Here is a 17,378-nt window from a genome sequence, read left to right as displayed (position 1 = left end):
TAACGTCTGAGCCCTTTCCCGCCCAGAATTGTAAAATATCTACCTGTCCAATTTGATCCAACAGGCTGAGCATAATGCAAATCCTGTCAGCCAAATGGTGTTGACCCATTGGGAACTAGAAGACAGCCTTTCTCTATTGTAGCCCTTTCTTTGTGGAATACGCTTCCTAGCAGATTAGAATTGCCCCAACCCTATTGGCCTTTTGTAAGGCTTTAAAAACTTGGCAGGGTAGGAGGCCTGGGGCTCTGAATGCGTTAAGAGCCACCTTTCTTGGCTTTACTATTGGTTAACTATTTTGGCTACTGTATGCATTAATTATAACAATAAAACCATCCAAATAATAGTTTCTCTTAAGTGTTCTGTAGTTTGATAATTATAAGCTGCCCAGAGTCACTTCATTGAGATGGCTATAGAAACTGAATAAATACATAGATAGAAATCTATAATAATCCTAAAGATGTGAGACTTGGGTATATTCATATTTAAAACTAGAAACCCGGATGACCAAGACTAAAAATTTATTAAAACTGAGCTTTTGTCAGCTCCTGGCGATGAGCGACTACAAGCCCAAATTTTGGGCCAGGTATGTTTCATGGAAAAGTTGAATTCCTTCTCCCCTGATATCCAGTTCACGGCAGAGGAAGAAGTGAATGACACCCTACCCTTCCTAGACATACTGATCCGTCGTGAGCATAATGGCATGCTTACCACCAGTGTTTATCGCAAAGCCACACATACCGACAGAATCCTCCATAATGACAGCAACCACCCCGCCCACAAAATCAGCTGCATCTGCACGCTCTAGAATCAACACACATTGCAGCACAGCAATGGAAAAATCTAAGCAGCAGGCATACCTTTATCAGGTGTGCACACAAAATGGATATCCCATTGATTTCATCCAATGTTCCCGCCAACAACGAGCACCACGGGATGCGGACAACAGAACAACTACTGTCACCTGAGCCACACTCCCCTACATCCATGGTGTCTCGGAAACAGCGGCACGAATATTATCAGCACATAACATCAGAGTGGCGCACAGACCCAATCAGATCCTTCGCACAGGAATAATGCGCCCCAAAGAACCCCTGTGCATGGGCAAAATGTCATCAGTGGTCTACCAAATTAACTGCAATGATTGTTCATGCAACTACGTTGGGGAGGCCACGGAACGTCTCCGGACAAGGCTTCATGAGCGTGAACTGGCCGTCAAATGTAAAGAAAAACAATCTCAGGTATGGGCTCATGCCATTGAGCACAACCACACTTTCAATTTCACAGAGGCCAGGGTCATCGCTCATGATGCAACCAAGGGCGGCCGCTTGTTAAAAGAGGATTGGTTATCCAATCAATATTCCGTCAATTGGCACATTGAGTTATTGCCAGCTTATCAGATGCTGCGCCGGCACGGAACATCAGGGAGGAAGACTGAAAGGATGAACCAACAATCACCTCAACCCCCCCCCCCCGCACGAACAGGGGAGTATAGGATCGTAACCTCTTGCCAACTGACACATTGTTACAGCAAGCGACGACGATGAGGCTGACCGGACCCATGGACATTAGGAGAGGGTATCTGACCAACGCGGACAGCGATGCCAGCATTAGAGGAGCACGATCAACAGAGACGGCAGCATCGCCTATAGAAGCATCAGACGAGGAGCGAGAGGATCGTGCACGGCAAGACGAACGCTCCCAACTGGCGGGGCGAGTAGAGAGAGGCAGAGCGCCAAAACTTAAAACAGGTGTCAATGAGTCCGACGGAAATAGGAATGATGCAATTGATTATGGGAGGGCGGGGGCCAAACAGATCCGTAACACGCTCATTAGCTAAACTGCTGGCTTTGCAGAGACTATAAGAACGTGCCTCCCAATCCTGGCTTACACTCTGATGATGTCAACAGGTGCTGACGTATTAATAACTTTTTAGTCTTGGTGATCTGGGTTTCTACTTTTTAAGATAGAGAGAGAGAGAGAGAGAGAGAGAGAGAGAGAGAGGGAATATACCTGGTAAATGGCTCTAGCAAGTGCAATGCGAGCTTTCTGTCCCCCACTGAGGGTGACTCCATTCTCACCCACTTCTGTCTGATCACCTGCTGGCAAAATCTAGAAGTTAAATAAATTATAATTAACATAACAGCTGCTAAATAGATACATTGAAATGAAGACAACTATTCAAAATTCCTGGTTCCTTAATTCATAACTCCATCATTATGAATATGCAACGCATAGGCCAAAGGTCACATATGTCACATCTTCCTCTTCTGCTATCCTCAACTCGTAACAGAACATGAATGAAAGTCCAGCAGCAAATTGCCACAGGCTAATGCTACAATTTCTTGCCATTATGGGGTGGGGAGGGGGAACACAGGAAATGAATTAAACCTTGGAGACACTTAAAGTAGCAACTCCTACCCTTTGGAACAATCTTTTCCCTGCTAGGTGATTGCTCCTGAGCACTGAGTTGTTTACATTATAGAATACTCACACTCAAGTCATCAGAAAGAGCACAGGCGCTTATTACTTCCTCATAAAACTGAGCATCGTATTCCTTCCCAAAGAGGATATTTTCACGGATGCTGGTGAACTGGATCCAGGGCTCTTGAGCAGCCAAGCCAAATCCTTTCTCCAAATCCCAAACGTAGACCTGTTCACCTTGACTACAAGCATATCAGCAATGAGGAAAGGGCACATAAACTAGCTGTCAAAATGATTATGGACAACGGGGCTGGTTAATCTTTACATTCTGCAATATATGCACAAGTCAACTGCCTGGATCAAAAAAACCCCTTCATTCAATTATGGAAATACTGGGTACCATTGTGCCAAGTCACATGATTTTGATGAAGAAGCTTTAATCTACCAGAGTCCTATTGTGATTATGCAGACCAAGTGCAAACTTGATCAGTTGCTGATGAAAGACTATTAGGAAAGAGAGCAATAGTTCAGTAGAGCAATTAAGATGCTGGGCGTAGAAAGCCATAGACTATAAGTTCTAAGTGTTCCTTAGTCATGAACGTCAGCTGGGTTTCTTCGGGCAGTCACTTTCTTTCAGCCCAACCCACCTCACAAGTTGTTGTGAGGACACCACCTTGAGTTAGGCCAGAGGTAGGCAACCCCAGCTCTTTTATGACTCATGGACTTCAACTCCCAGAAATCCTGAGCCAGCTGGCTCAGGAATTCTGGGAGTTGAAGTCGCATGAGTCATAAGAGAACTGAGGTTGCCTACCCCTGAGTTAGGCATATACATATACAATACATTGGGATAAAAGGAATGTGTATGTATATGTGTGTGTGTGTGTGTGTGTGTGTGTGTGTGTGTGTATATGTATATATGTATATATATATATAGAGAGAGAGAGGGAGGGAGAGGGAGAGGGGGAGAGGGAGAGAGAGACCCCTTGGAGATTAAATGATATTGTGATAATCGGTACAACTAGAAGCAATTCCAACCTATTCCTGCATTATTCACAGACAGCAGAGTTGTGCATCACAATCATTTAACAAGCTGACTCTTTTAAGGCAGTGGCATCTTTTGAAGTGTAATGTCAATTGCCACATCCTTTTGGGGGCTTTTTCATAATTCTGAAAACATGCTGGTGCTTTAAGGAGTCTGCCCATTAAAGTAATTCTTAAAAGAGCAGCATCTTTTTTCAGGCTCACCATTTTAAAATTTGACTGCTATTATGTCTGCAAAAAGAAGTGGCTGCTTTAATAATTATAGAGAGATGCCGTGGTTTTGAATTCCAAACGAGACATCTGCAGAATAAGATTTTGTAAAAACGAATAAAGATTGGGGTGGTGCAATGCAAATTCCATCCCTTTCTTGGTATGTGTACGAGACCTCACAATGCCAATCTAAAAGGGGCGGGGCTTGTGTTGGGATGGCAGGTTACATTTTATCATTCCTCTCCCCCCTCCCTCCAAAGCACTTCTTCTGAATGATTTTAGAAGTGTACAACAGCCAGATTAGGTGCTCAAATTAGAAAAGTTAAGAAAGCTGAAAAACATTTATGGAAGCAAAAATTCTGAATTTAATACAGGTAGTCCTCAACTTATTACCACAACTGAGCCCAAAATTTCTGTTGCCAAGCAAGTTAGTTGTTAAGTGAGTTTTGCCTCATTTTATGGTCTTTCTTGCCACAGCTGTTAAGTGAATCACTGCAGTTGTTAAGTTACTAACATGGTTGTTAAGTGAATCTGGCTTCCCCATTATCTGTTTGTCAGAAGGTCACAAAAGTGACCCCGGGACTCTGCAACTGTCATAAATATGAGTCAGTTGCCAAGCGTCTGAATTTTGATCAGGTGATCAATGGGGACACTGCAATGGTCGTGTGAAAAGCAGTGTCACTTTTTTCAGTGCCGTTGTAACTTCAAATGGTCACTAAATGAACTGTTGTAAGTTGAGGACCACCTATATTGAATCATAACAAGTGAAATATTGCAAGGAGTTCAAAGATACAAGAAGCAGAGAAGGATTGACTATTTACCTACTAAGTTCTCCAGTGATAGCTGCAAGCAGTGTGCTCTTCCCACATCCAACCTTCCCAATGACCCCTACTAATGCACCCTAGAAAGAAACAAACATCAAGACTTTCACAGATTACCTCCAGTCTTGCTCTGTTATATTGCAAACTTCCATTCACTCATTCAGAGCATGTCCTTTCTCTTTCCATAAAAGGAAGTAGCAAGGCACCCCTCCTGAGTGGCCTAGAGTAGTGGTTCTCAATCTTTTCTTCACCACGGACCCCCCCTTTTGTGGCCACAGGCCATGGACCCCCAAGACTTAACACAAGACTTAAATCATTTTTCAAGCCTTCGCAGACCCCCTGTGATGACATTGTGGACCCCCAGGTGTCCACAGACCATAGGTTGAGAACTACTGGCCTAGACCACAGGTATGCAACCCGCGGCTCCGGAGCCGCATGCGGCTCTTTCAGCCGTCTCCTGCGGCTCCCAGTCCTCTGCCATGTGCAGTCCAAAAAAAAAAAAAAAAAGTGGGACTAAAAAAGTTCAACCAATCAATTCAAATATGCAGGGTAGGTGCATATCTCGCCTTGGCTCCACTCTTCAAACTCTGTTCTGCGCATGCGCGCATGTACGCGCATGTGCACACATTTTTTGCGGCTCCCAGTTTTTCCTTTTGTGAGGGAGCCGGTTCCGAGTGGCTCTTTCACTGTTTCAGGTTGCTGACCCCTGGCCTAGACAGTGCTGTTTGCCTTTATAATTCCCCCTAATTACTGACTTTTGTCACCAACAGATCCTGTATGAAAAGTTGGCCTCCTCTTGGTACGTGGGATTCAGAGTTTTCTTTACTTTCTGGGGACCATGAAAAGATAGAATTGTGCATTTCCAAGGCAGAAGATGGATTTGAAGGACAAGCTGAAACAGAAAAGTACAGCTGTTATAAAATCTCCAGTTAATAGTACAACTACAGATATACTAACTGGGTTCACAACTTATATTCAGCTACACTTTGTTTAATCACAGTTTATGAAAACCTATTGACTCATTTTCATAACAGTATGTTTGCATAATAACATATACTATGATTTACAAATCACAACAGCTGGGTTGATGGAACATGCTAAGTTCAAATCAGACCACTAGTTTGAATCATCAGCTCAGAAAGAAAGCTATGTACTGTAGATTGATTAAAAAAACCCTACCTTAAATGTCTTCCTTCACCTAATTATTGATTTCACACATAGATACACATACCTTATCCAAGATTAAGGTGTTTTTTTTCCAGAGTTACCCATGGAAGCTCCCTGCCTTGAATAAGGAACATGTATGTTCAATCATACAATGCAAATTAGGTTCAGTTACACAAATTTTATTTTGCTTGCCCTGAGTAATACATTCTTATGTAAGAGATGGATTTTCAGAAAATTTGGGCTCTGGTTTTTAAAAACTCAGGTTAAAAGAAAAGAGAAAAAGGGGGAACCCTGGATTTTTGGAACATTGGAAGTAGGAAGCATAGGCATGAACGATTATAGAAAACTGCATTGGGCTCCCAAGTTGCTAATCACACTAGTATCATTTTTTTCAGCAAACAGAACCTCAAGCATCTATTCTCTCTTTTCACTTCTCGGTCTCATCCCACCAATTCTCTATTTTTCTTTATTGCTGTACCTCTGCTGTAGTAAGCATGCAGATCTTGATCTGTGAGCTCTAGGAAGTTCTGGATTCGATCTAGGGATACTTTGGCTTCCAAGATCCCATTCAGCACCCAAGGAAAAGTATTGAGGGGAAGAATGAGCATCCCAACAAGGGCCAAAGCTGTAAAAACCTACAGTGGAGAGAAAAGATTAAATGAGAGTTAATCCTAGCATTTGATCGAATTAATACTATGCCACCTTGACTCAGCAGAAAATGAAGCAGAGGAAGCAAATGCAGATATCTGTCTGAAACCTGAAGGAATTCTTGTTCTTGGGTGGCAAGAACATGGAAGTTAAATGAAGAAGAAGATATTATAATGTAGCCAAATGGCATCACAACAACAATTGCAACTCGCCAGCTACAGTACATAAAGCACTAAATCTAAGCCTTTGGAAGTTGTGACTTGTTTACGTGTATATATTAAGTGACTCAAGAGGTCTGAGCTACTCTTCATAACATTTAGAGCTAGAAACGTAACCTCAGGTTGGAAGGGAGAGTCAGGATTTGCAGAATTAGAACATAAGAGCAGAACAGATAGAATTCAGTCTTGCGTGTCAAATTCCATACATTGGCAGTGTCTCCCGGAGATGATCAATTTGGATCACTATTGCCTGGTCTCTGCCAATCTGAACCATTTTAGGAAAGTTTATTGAGTGTGGTAGACTACAACAACTCTAGATTATATGGATCCACTTCAATCAGTATTCGGATACAGGCATGGGACAGAAACTGGATAGTTTTGGTGACTTTCAATACCATCAATTGTGGTATCTTGCAAAAGCTAACAGTACCAAAGGGACTGTTTTGCAGTTTTTCTGCTCGGTCCTGGGGTAGTACCAAATGGTGGGTTGGAGAGAGGTTGAACAAGTAACTATTCACTTGTGGGATGCTTCAGGGTTCATTAGTCTCTGCTCTGTTTTTAATATTTATAAGAAGCTACTGGGAGAGGTTGTTAACAGTTTGGAGTAGTGATAGATTTCCACCTCACCAAACTCAAAATGTAAGGGACTAGATCAGAAGAAACAAACTGAGATTAAGGTGTTGCCTGTATAGAAACTACCTAGTTTATTGTCTGCTCCGGTAATAATTCTGGAAAGCAAAGCATTCATCCTTAAAGAATAGGGACGATTTGGAGGCCCTACTAGACAAATGACTCTTGTTAACTGGAAGGAGGACAGGGAGAATAAGGCCTTGACAACAGTCACCTGGGCCCTTACTATCTCTAGAATTGACTTTTGCAATGTGGTTTACATGGGGCTGCCTTCGTAGGTTATCCAGAAATTGAATTTGGAACAGAATGCAACAGCTCATCTGCTGGCAGGAGACAGCCCCTGAAGCCTTATATTATAACATTGGTTTTGCACTGTCCAGTAAGCTGTAACAACCACCTGCTTCCAGAACGTGTGAATGCTCCACAACACTGGAAGTTTTTAAGAACAGACTGGACAACCATTTGTCTGAAATGGTATAGGGTTTCCTGCCTGAGCAGGGGGTTGGACTAGAAGACCTCGAAGGTCCCTTCCAACTCTGTTATTGTTATTAATACAATTCAAAATGATGAATTTAGTATATCTGGCTTGGCAGATCAGCTCCTTCAGATAGACCACACCCATCTGGTATGTTTGCGGCAAAGTTGGTGGTTGACAGTCCCTCTACTCAACTGAAAGTAGTGGGACAGGAGCTTTATGTTTTTCAGCTTATACTCCATCCCTACAGCATAGCTGAATCCTAGAGCCAGATGGTGACCTCCCTTGATGATATTCCAGGAGGCTATAAAACTGAATTTTATCACAAAGCTTTTAATTAGTGTTGGGATATTTATGATTTTTTAAACTGGGTATGGTTGGGTCATACAAACACCAGAGTATTTGTGTATATGTATTTTGGATTAATGTTTTATATTCAGTTTTATATTCAGCAGTACCTAGAGTCACAAGTTGATGAATAAGATAAACCACTGGCAGTCCTTGTGTTGTTAGTGATATATAAACACTGCAGTCAAGCACACAAATAAGGTATCCTATTGGTGTTAGCTTTCTTAAATAGTGTTTGTGTGTTCTTCTGTTGTATGCAAAGGTACGTAAGATTTTAGACAAACTAATCACCAAATATGGAAATGAACAAGAATAAGAAAGAGAAGGATTGGCTCAGAACAGCAAGACTTCTTACCTTGGTGGCAGACAGCTGGTGTCCTAATAAAACATAGGTAATGAAAATGACAATGGAGACAACCACAGGCAATGCTGCCCAGAGGTAGACACACACAGCATCGAGGTATTTAATTGCTCGCAGGCTTTTCAGTTCCTTGGCTCGGCATGCCTTCACTCTAGCATCAAAATATGGTTCCCAGGCATAGAACTTGATCACTCGCATGCCACACAAGAGCTCTGTCATGAGCTGAAAAAAATAAAAAGAAAGCTGGTTAGTCAAAGCTGGTATGTTTATTTAGAGAAGGTCAGCAGTTTGGCGGGTCGAATCCCGAGTGCCGCGTAACAGAGTGAGTGCCTGTTACTCGTCCTAGCTTCTGCCAACCTAGCAGTTCGAAAGCACGTAAAAATGCAAGTAGAAAAATAGGGACTACGGTGGGAAGGTAACAGCATTCCGTGCACCTTTGGCGTCTAGTCATGCCGGCCACATGACCACGGAGACATCCTGAGACAAGCGCTGGCTCTTCGGCTTTGAAACGGAGATGAGCACCGGCCCCTAGAGTCGGAAACGACTAGCACGCATGTGCGGGGGAACCTTTACCTTTACCTTTATGTACTCAGAATCTTCTACTGCAAGTAGTCCTCAACTTATGACTGTAATTGAGCCTGACAATTATCTTTGTTAAGTCGTTAAGTCATGATGGTTGGAAAGGTTACTATGTGACTGATCTGATTTTACAACTTTTTTTGTGGTAATCGTTAAGCAAAAGTGGCAGTCATTAAACAAACCTATTATTTGCTATAGGTGGTTTCTGCTGGAAACTGAGTAGATGCCGGTTTTCAACAAAAATATCATAAGTCATGTGACTGTGGGATGCCGCAAACATCTGTAAATTCTGGCTGGTTGCCTGGTTGCCGAGCACCTAAAATGTGGTCATATGTCTGCAGGCCCATTGTAACTTTGAAACCGTGTCATAAGTAGCTTTGGGGAGGGGGTTTCTCATGACTTTGAAGAGTGATCAATTGTAAGCTGACTACACCATCTGTATAGTGCAGCTTTCAGCTGATTGGATCAGGCACAAGGGAACAGAAAACATTTTCCTTTCTGGTGCTGGTAGAACAACAACAACAACAAAAAAAAGAGCTTATCTATCTGAGAAGCTTTAAGATGGAGGGATTAGTAACCAAAATAACCAAAAGATTTTCTGCAGCTGTTCTTTATTTCTACAAAGAAATATAATGGAATAAATATTTCAAAAGGGTGGGAGGTTGCAAACAGAACAATTTCCTTCCATTAATAGGTCAGAGCCATTCCACAGGAGGAATCTAATTAGGAAATAGCCTACGTTATTATAACCAAAATCCCCAATCCTTTCAATGTACATATGAAAGCCTTTGGGCTGGACTGACCCTTTGGGATGACTACTTTGTAGAGCACACGCTTCACATACAATCAATTAACTTCTGTAATTATCTCCAGAACCATGATCTACTACAGATGCAGTAGCTCTGGATTTCCTGAATGAAGTAGAGGTCTCCACTGATGTGAAGTTGGCATTTCCCAATTCTATGAGTAAATGTGTTTTATTTATTTTATTTTTTATTTTAATTCCATTTATATCCCGCCCTTCTCCGAAGACTCAGGGCGGCTTACAAGCTTAGCAGTAGCCTTCATTCTATGTATATGCCTGCTTATTAGGGCTTTCACACACACCCCAAGCAGCATTATTACAAATCTGGGTCCTCATTTTACCTACCTTGGAAGGATGGAAGGCTGAGTCAACCTTGAGCCTGGTGGAGTCCACATTTTTCTTTACGTAGGAGCTCAGTGTTAACTGGAGCTATTTCAGTGACCTATAGCAGAAAACCTGAACCTAGAAAATTTTCCAGTGAAAGCTTTACCTAAAGCCTTGTCCTCAGGAATAAAACTGGGTTCTGCTGTGCACCTGTGGATCTTATGATTTCAATATCCCTTTCTCTTGGAAACCTGAATTTCTATCTGAACCAAATGTAGAACTTTATCACTGGCTAGGACAGTCTTTGAGTCACATTATCTGTTGAGATACTGTCTCCTGGCTTATATTACTAGATCATTGCAACTTGATACAACATATAGACCTAGTTATTATTTCTACTACCTAACATACTTTTATTAATACTTAATGAATTTAAAGCCAATCTTACTTTTTTTTGCCCACTATTTCTCATTCTTTTTCGGCACTCTGTATAATGTTCTTTACCCCAAAAGGGAATAGTGTGATGAGCATATATGCATGCACCAGAAGAATTACAAAGTCATAAATTCTCACCTTACCTTGACCCGTACATCTTTGTGCTTTAGCATCTCTTTGTTTTTCTCCATGATGCAATTAGCAATAACTTTATTAATGGGCACAAGTAGCACAGCCAGAGCCAGTCCACCCAGGAAGGCTATGCCTACCTGCTGATATAAAAGGTAGAGAGTGACAGCAAACTGAAAAGGAAGACTCCACAGCTCATGGAAACTAAAGCAGAAGTTGACTAGCCTATCAGTGTCCGTGCTCATAAAGTTGACAATTTCACCTGTGGTGAAGCTAGCCAGGCTACTTCCATTTACCCGGAGAGCTTTCTGGTAGATGGCTGAAATAACTGCAGTACGTACAGTAAGTGTAATTTTGTTTATCTCATAATAAAACTGATTACGTAAAATGGCACCAAGGAAGGAACTTGCAAAAAGTCCCAGTGCATACAACACTCCATGGCTAAGAGGTTCTTGATGTGACTCCATAAAACTGACCAAGAGATTTAAAAGCAGAGGCCCAGAAAATCCCAAGAGACTACCAGCCAATTTCAGAAAGCCAAGTCCATAATAACGCAGGCCAAAAGCTGCATGTAGCACTGACAGGAGATGTACAGGTTTGGGAGCATTTTGAAGACCTGCTGGAATTCCATTTTGTCTTACATCGCGTTTGGCAAAGAAATGGTTTGTGGAAGATATCCTTTCATTTTCTGAACCAAGAGCTGTCTTTTTCAGCCAACAGGAATAAAAGCGGTCACACACTTTGCTGGCCTGCAATTGTTGAGGGAGTTGATAGACATCTTGTGGCTTATTCAGCTTCCACTGGTAGCCACGCTTTATAAGAGGGTTCATCCAAGCATATGAAAAGCGTGAAAGCCAGCTCTCCCCATCCTCTGCCACTGCCTCCCAAGTGGATTCAGAGATCTGTGAAGTGATCAAGGGTTCGTGCTGCGTGGGGTCATTGACTGAGAAAATGTCTTCTTGCCGATTGCCTACAGGGATGATATACCCAATGAGACAGAGAAGTAGGAAAGCTAACTGGAGGCAGAGAACAGTGAGTCTGAGGGCTGTGGCAAGTTGAAGAGGCTGCTCACCCAACTCAGTCTGGCAGCGCCATACCACTGTGATAATAAGGGATGGGACTGGAAAGAAGGCAAAAATCGGTAGGACTGCAGGACCACGGCTGAAACTGTATGGAGATCTGTAGAGAGCAAGAAGTGCCAGGCTGTGAGTAAGCCATGCCAGTGCAGCTGTGCCACTTGTTAGAACTTTCAGGCAGAAAGGATCCAATTTCTGTGGCCAAAAGATTGCTGGGATTACATCAAGGATGGACAAGCCAGCAAGGATAAAAGATGCAGCAATTCTGCATCTCCACCCCAGTCTGTATGCACATTGTGAGCCGAAAGACCTAATAAAGGGAAAAAAATTAAAGCATTAAGTCAGTATTAGTAGTCTTCTAATATTCTTTCCCCCCTTATTCTTGAAATGGTATATTTCTCCAGTTTCTGAAGTGAATGATGATTTAGACAAAAAACTGCTCTTTCTGGTGTGTGTTTTGAGAACATTATTCAATGAAAAAAGAATGATTAATCTCTTAAACTGTATTTGTGTAGATATATACTTGGGTACACTGAGGGTGATGTGGTGGGGTGACAGGTAAGTATGTCACACATTTTCTAATCCATACAAATGATCGTTTAGCTAACATAAAATGTTAGTTAATCTTGTTTGTGGCCAAATTAATTACTCCCTGAGAGTAATCTCCTGTGTTGCATGAACAATCTGGAGTCTGAGACAACTTCCCTGAGAGTCCTGTGAAAATGAGCACTTTTAAAGAATATCTGTCTTTGTCTCCTTGGTAGTTTTGTTCTGTTTGTAGTGACAGAGGGATAAAAATTCAGGAAAATGATTGGTATGGATTAGATTCCCAAAAGGGGAGGCTAAATGGCCTCATCTCTTCATTCTAACCTATAGGAATGAATGAATGAAGACAAGAAACGGAGAGGGAAGCAGAAGCATAGAAGATAGCAGCATGCAATTATTTAAAATTAAATAAGAGATGTTTTATGAGAGAGGAGTTAATTTAGAGACCCCAAGGTACCTTGGTGTTCCTATGTAGCAGGCACTTATTACAGCAAGGATGACATGAGGAGCCACATTTAAAAGCAGCTGGTTAAAACAGTGTCCAACATTGCTTTCAACCCAGAGAGGAAGTGGATGTATGGAACTAGTCCCACACAGATCAGCCAGAACCTCTTCCATCTTACTTCCAAGAAAAAAAATGTAACAGTCAAGGAAAACAATTCCTAAAGGAAAAAAAGACCAAATAAACAAATCAATATTAAGCAAGTATTACATTGTTTTAACTGTTGTTGGTTTTACACAGTCCAGAGTCACATTCTGATGACGTGAGACGGATGAATTTGCTAAACAAATAAAATATAAACAAATGTAAACTTTGGGAGAAATGAAGGCTCTCACAAACTCTAAGGCAGGGGTCTTCAAACTTGGCCCTTTTATGACTTGTGGACTTCAACTCCCAGAATTCCTCAGCCAGCATGCCTGGCTGAGGAATTCTGGGAGTTGAAGTCCACAAGTCATAAAAGGGCCAAGTTTGAGGACCTCTGCTCTAAGGATTGATGGCTAGTTTGGTTTGACGCTATATCCTTTAAGGAGTACAGTGACATGTTTGTAGGGTTTGTAAGACAGATCAGAGAGCTGAAAAAAAATATTTAGGAAGAAAACGGTAGCAAGCCATATTGCTGTCAAGGGACCTTCGTAGACTACTACTACTACTACTACTAGGATCAAGGCTTCCCATCCAGTAACTACCAGCTCCATGATAGCCTCCCCTGCATAGCTTTCCGGCATCAGCCAAGGTCGTTCCTACGGGAGACATAAAAACGCTCTGCCGGGGGCTCATAAAACTGCCTTGATCAGAATGCTTTTTGTACGTTACAAATGCTGCTGCTTCGCCCCGAAGCAAATAGCCAGCTGTTAAAGGAAGGGGTCGCCAGGGAGACTTTGAGCACCCACATGCAAAACTCTCACCAGCCAAGAAATCGAAACCACCCGTATATGCCCGGCACAGACACTTCACACGCACACCTTCCGTGTTTATGGATCGGAGAATAAAGCTGAGCCGGAATTCGAAAGCCGGACTTGTTTCCTAAACCTTAACACTGATCTTATCAAAGTTTCCTTTTGGGAACGCAACTTCCGGATTTCTTTTGTTGCCGGGTTTTTTTTCCTTGCGCGCTAGAAGCAGGGGTAGGCAACCTCGGCTCTGTTATGATTCATGGACTTCAACTCCCAGAATTCCTGAGCCAGCAAGCTGGCTCAGGAATTCTGGGAGTTGAAGTCCATGAATCATAACAGAGCCGAGGTTGCCTACCCCAGCGCTAGAGGATCGAAAGAACCAGCTGGTGACCGAGGCAAGGGGAAAATCTAAGATTTCCGCCGCTTCTGGGAAATCCTAATATGGTTTTTAGAAAACAAGATTCGACAAGGGAGGCCAGTTACAATTTGATGTAGAATTGACTGGTTCAAATAAAAATATGAGGTTACGCCTGGTTTCCTTGTGAAGAGATTTTCGGAGAGCGAATAAGTTTTGTGCGGTCGGCTGTTTATTGTCAAAGCCAATTTTTCCCCATGCTGTATAATTGTGTCTTAATTTATACTGCTATGCGGAATGCAGAAAAAAAAGTTAACCCATAGAAGTGGACCTCATGTTACAGCGTATCTTATGTCATCATTCTCATAACAGTGAATTTCTTGAATAACTTTCCACTGAACTGGAAATGACAGTTGTGTTATTCTACATTTTTTTTATCTCTATGAATGTTTTGTGCTCCAGATACTGTGGTATTTATTTTCCAGTTGAGCAGCCTCTGCTGTTTATAATGATGCACTTTATATCAGCATGAGAGCAGACTGCATCAAATTGTGGGAAGTCAGCTCCCCAGAGAAGGAAATATTTAAAGGGCAGAAAAATATATTTCCTAAAAGATATTGAAGAATCAGGAAAGCATGCCCAGATTTCTTAATAGTCCCAGGTCTCCTTTCCTCAAGCAGAAAAACCAGTTCTAAAGGTAAAGGTAAAGGTTCCCCCGCACATGCGTGCTAGTCATTTCCGACTCTAGGGGCCGGTGCTCATCTCCGTTTCAAAACTGAAGAGCCAGCGTTTGTCCGAGGACGTCTTCCGTGGTCATGTGGCCGGCATGACTAGACGCCAAAGACGCACGGAACGCTGTTACCTTCCCACTGTAGTGGTCCCTATTTTTCTACTTGCATTTTTACGTGCTTTTCGAAAGCATGCCCAGATTTCTTAATAGTCTCAGGTCTCCTTTCCCCAAGCAGAAAAAACAGTTCTATAGATATGCAAATGTGAACCATCAGGAAGGTTGGAGCTAGAACATTAAGAAGCCAAAGACACCTAAAATCTACATACCCCAGCCCCAGGGAAGCAGGACATGACCTTTGGACATAATAGGATCAACCCATCACCATCAGAATGCCAGAAGAGCACACTCAGACTCAGCTCCAAAGTTCATGACACAGGGAATAGCTTCAAACAGGAACAGGAAGCAACTCTAAACAAAAAGATCCCGAGGGTATAAAAACCTACTCCTTACATGTGGTCAGTCCTTCTTTTCTGCTGGAACCATCTTTCTGTCTGGCTTTCCTCTCCAATATACTACAACCTTCTTCCCAAAGCAGTTGCCATGTTTATTCCCAGCTTGGATGAACCATAATGAAGACTTTTCTTCCAACAAAATGCACTTTCTGGATAGAGAAAGATTGAAAAATACTTAGCATACCTTTTTTTATTAAGATTGAAGAAGTTGCAACCAAATAATAAATTTAGGCCCCTGAAGGGATCTTAATATTTAATTCCGAGTTATATTTCAATGTGATATAGTGTGGAATTTTCTGAGTTACTAACAATGTTGCTTACAAATTAGCACTTGTAGGGGCAAATTTAAATTAAATTGTTTTAAATTAATTTTAATTTAAATTAATTTTAAAAAATCTAATGCTTGGAAAGATAACTTGTGGACTCCAGGCAGTTATATAAAACCCTTTGTCATTTGCCAGGAAAGATTATTGTGATGTAATGTAAAATTACCTCACTGAATTTTGGTAGAAAGTATATGTATGCAATATAGTATAATAAATATTAAGGATTATGAAGACAATTTATAGTTACACTTTCCTAATCAAAACTCCAAAGCACTTCCATGATGAAAGCAGGGCTTTTTTTCTGATAGAACGCTCAGAATGGCATTCCGGCACCTTTTTTTTTTGCAAAAAAAAAAAGCTCCCTCTATTGGTTTTCGAAAGCCTATTGCGGGGATAGGCAATCTTGGCTCTTTTTTTATAACTCGTGGACTTCAACTCCCAGAAATCCTGAGCCAGCCACGCTGAGGGGAAAGAAAGAGGTTTCCAAGCTGAGCCATGCTGGCTCAGGAATTCTGGGAGTTGAAGTCCTTGAGTCATAAAAGAGCCTGCACAAGAGGAGGACATTAAAATTATTTACAGGGTTACTTCTTTAGGAACTAAACTTTTAGAATCTAAAACAGCTAATTCAAAAAAGCCAACAGGAAAGAACCTCACATTTTTCATCTGCTTCTGTCTTTTGGAAGGTAAAGTTAGATAACAAAATAATCTATTTCCTATGTTAACATCTGCAATGAAATCAATAAAGGTAACAGGAAAGAAATGAGAAACATTTTTCTCAGTGTAATATATCTAATTTAGCTGATGCTAGAAAAAAATAGTATCTTTTGTAAATACTCTTGAAAACTATTTTGAATCTATAACCATCTATTACAACTAAACCACTTTAAATTAAACAATTCTTAAGAATGAAATATTCTTAATTTGGACTTTACTTTTACTGTTTGGACTGTTGTGTGTTTTGAAAAATAGATTATTTAGAATCTAGTTATGTTGCGCTTCAGTCTTTAAATAATTAACCTAGTATATACATAACAATATATGATGTTTTCCCTGGTGAGCTTAACATCAATAACAACATTTATTAAAAAGGCTAAAATAATTTCTGGTGGTATTATCTGCATATTAAAAATTTGTTTAGTCACAATCTTTCACTTTTCACATTCTGGAAAAGCAGTGGTCATGTATCCTAGCAAAAGATGTTACATATGTGCATAAGCGTAGTCAGTAGCATATCCCTTTTTTAAAATATCAAACATGCAAAGAAACAAAAATAAGTCCAAAATATCTGTATTACATCCAGAAATGCCAGCTTTGTTACCAATATTTCTCATCCATAACTATGGCACCCTAAGGATATCTGCATACATGCAAATGCTTCTCTGGGATCAGTAATGCAGCAGGGATTGCTTTTTCCTTCCAGTAACAGATTGCTGGGAAATACCAAACATGGCATTGAGAATTCCAATGTTTGTTACAAATTTTTCTGGATGTGGTTGGAAGGAGGCCTAGAAATGCCAGCACAAATATATCACACTTGCTGAACGTGCACAAGCAACTAATTACAATATTCAATTATATGTGATATATCTAAAATGAGATGGGCTGTCTGAACTGCAACTTGTAAACCGTTCCATTTTGTGGCAAAACAATCCAGGACAAGCTGATCAGCAGAGCTTAGAGAGGACTCATTAACACAATTTTTGGGAAGGAAAGAAACAGGACAGTTTAACATCTTCCAGTTGATGTTATGTAACATCATCTGGGAGTTGAAGTCCATGAGTCATAAAAGAGCCAAGGTTGCCTATGCCTGGCCTATTGGCTTTCGA

General features: G+C 41.2%; 2 protein-coding genes across 6 annotated transcripts in view; one reads left to right on the top strand and one right to left on the bottom strand.

The window, feature by feature from the left end:
• LOC308672725 (zinc finger protein 318-like) overlaps positions 1-6,542 on the top strand; it is a 60,954-nt gene extending 54,412 nt beyond the window's left edge. The window contains exons 10-11 of one of the 2 annotated variants that reach the window (XR_014027481.1): positions 5,264-5,398; positions 6,376-6,542. The gene's annotated coding sequence lies outside the window, so the exon portion shown is untranslated. Of the gene's footprint in view, positions 1-5,263; positions 5,807-6,375 lie in introns of those variants that run through there. The other variant, XR_014027482.1, reaches the window with a different exon arrangement.
• Positions 1-15,126, bottom strand: part of ABCC10 (ATP binding cassette subfamily C member 10) — a 31,261-nt gene extending 16,135 nt beyond the window's left edge. For 3 of the 4 annotated variants that reach the window (XR_014027477.1, XM_081335808.1, XM_081335809.1), the window contains exons 1-9: positions 15,041-15,126; positions 12,692-12,896; positions 10,627-11,998; positions 8,335-8,562; positions 6,139-6,295; positions 5,249-5,385; positions 4,494-4,573; positions 2,492-2,663; positions 2,011-2,109 (exon numbers count right to left, since the gene is read on the bottom strand). Coding sequence is in view for 3 of the 4 variants with exons in the window: in XM_081335808.1 (XP_081191934.1) it covers positions 2,011-2,109; positions 2,492-2,663; positions 4,494-4,573; positions 5,249-5,385; positions 6,139-6,295; positions 8,335-8,562; positions 10,627-11,998; positions 12,692-12,896; positions 15,041-15,077 (2,487 nt within the window). In the remaining variant the exon portion in view is untranslated. Of the gene's footprint in view, positions 1-2,010; positions 2,110-2,491; positions 2,664-4,493; positions 4,574-5,248; positions 5,386-6,138; positions 6,296-8,334; positions 8,563-10,626; positions 11,999-12,691; positions 12,897-13,641; positions 13,691-15,040 lie in introns of those variants that run through there. The other variant, XM_081335810.1, reaches the window with a different exon arrangement.
• Between the last annotated feature and the right edge of the window lie 2,252 nt (positions 15,127-17,378).

Source organism: Vipera berus (assembly GCF_964194415.1).
Source record: "Vipera berus genome assembly, chromosome: 1".
In the NCBI taxonomy this organism is placed as follows: Eukaryota; Metazoa; Chordata; class Lepidosauria; order Squamata; family Viperidae; genus Vipera; species Vipera berus.
The sequence above is the reverse complement of the archived record's forward strand: the minus strand, read 5'-3'. Positions and strand labels throughout refer to the sequence as shown.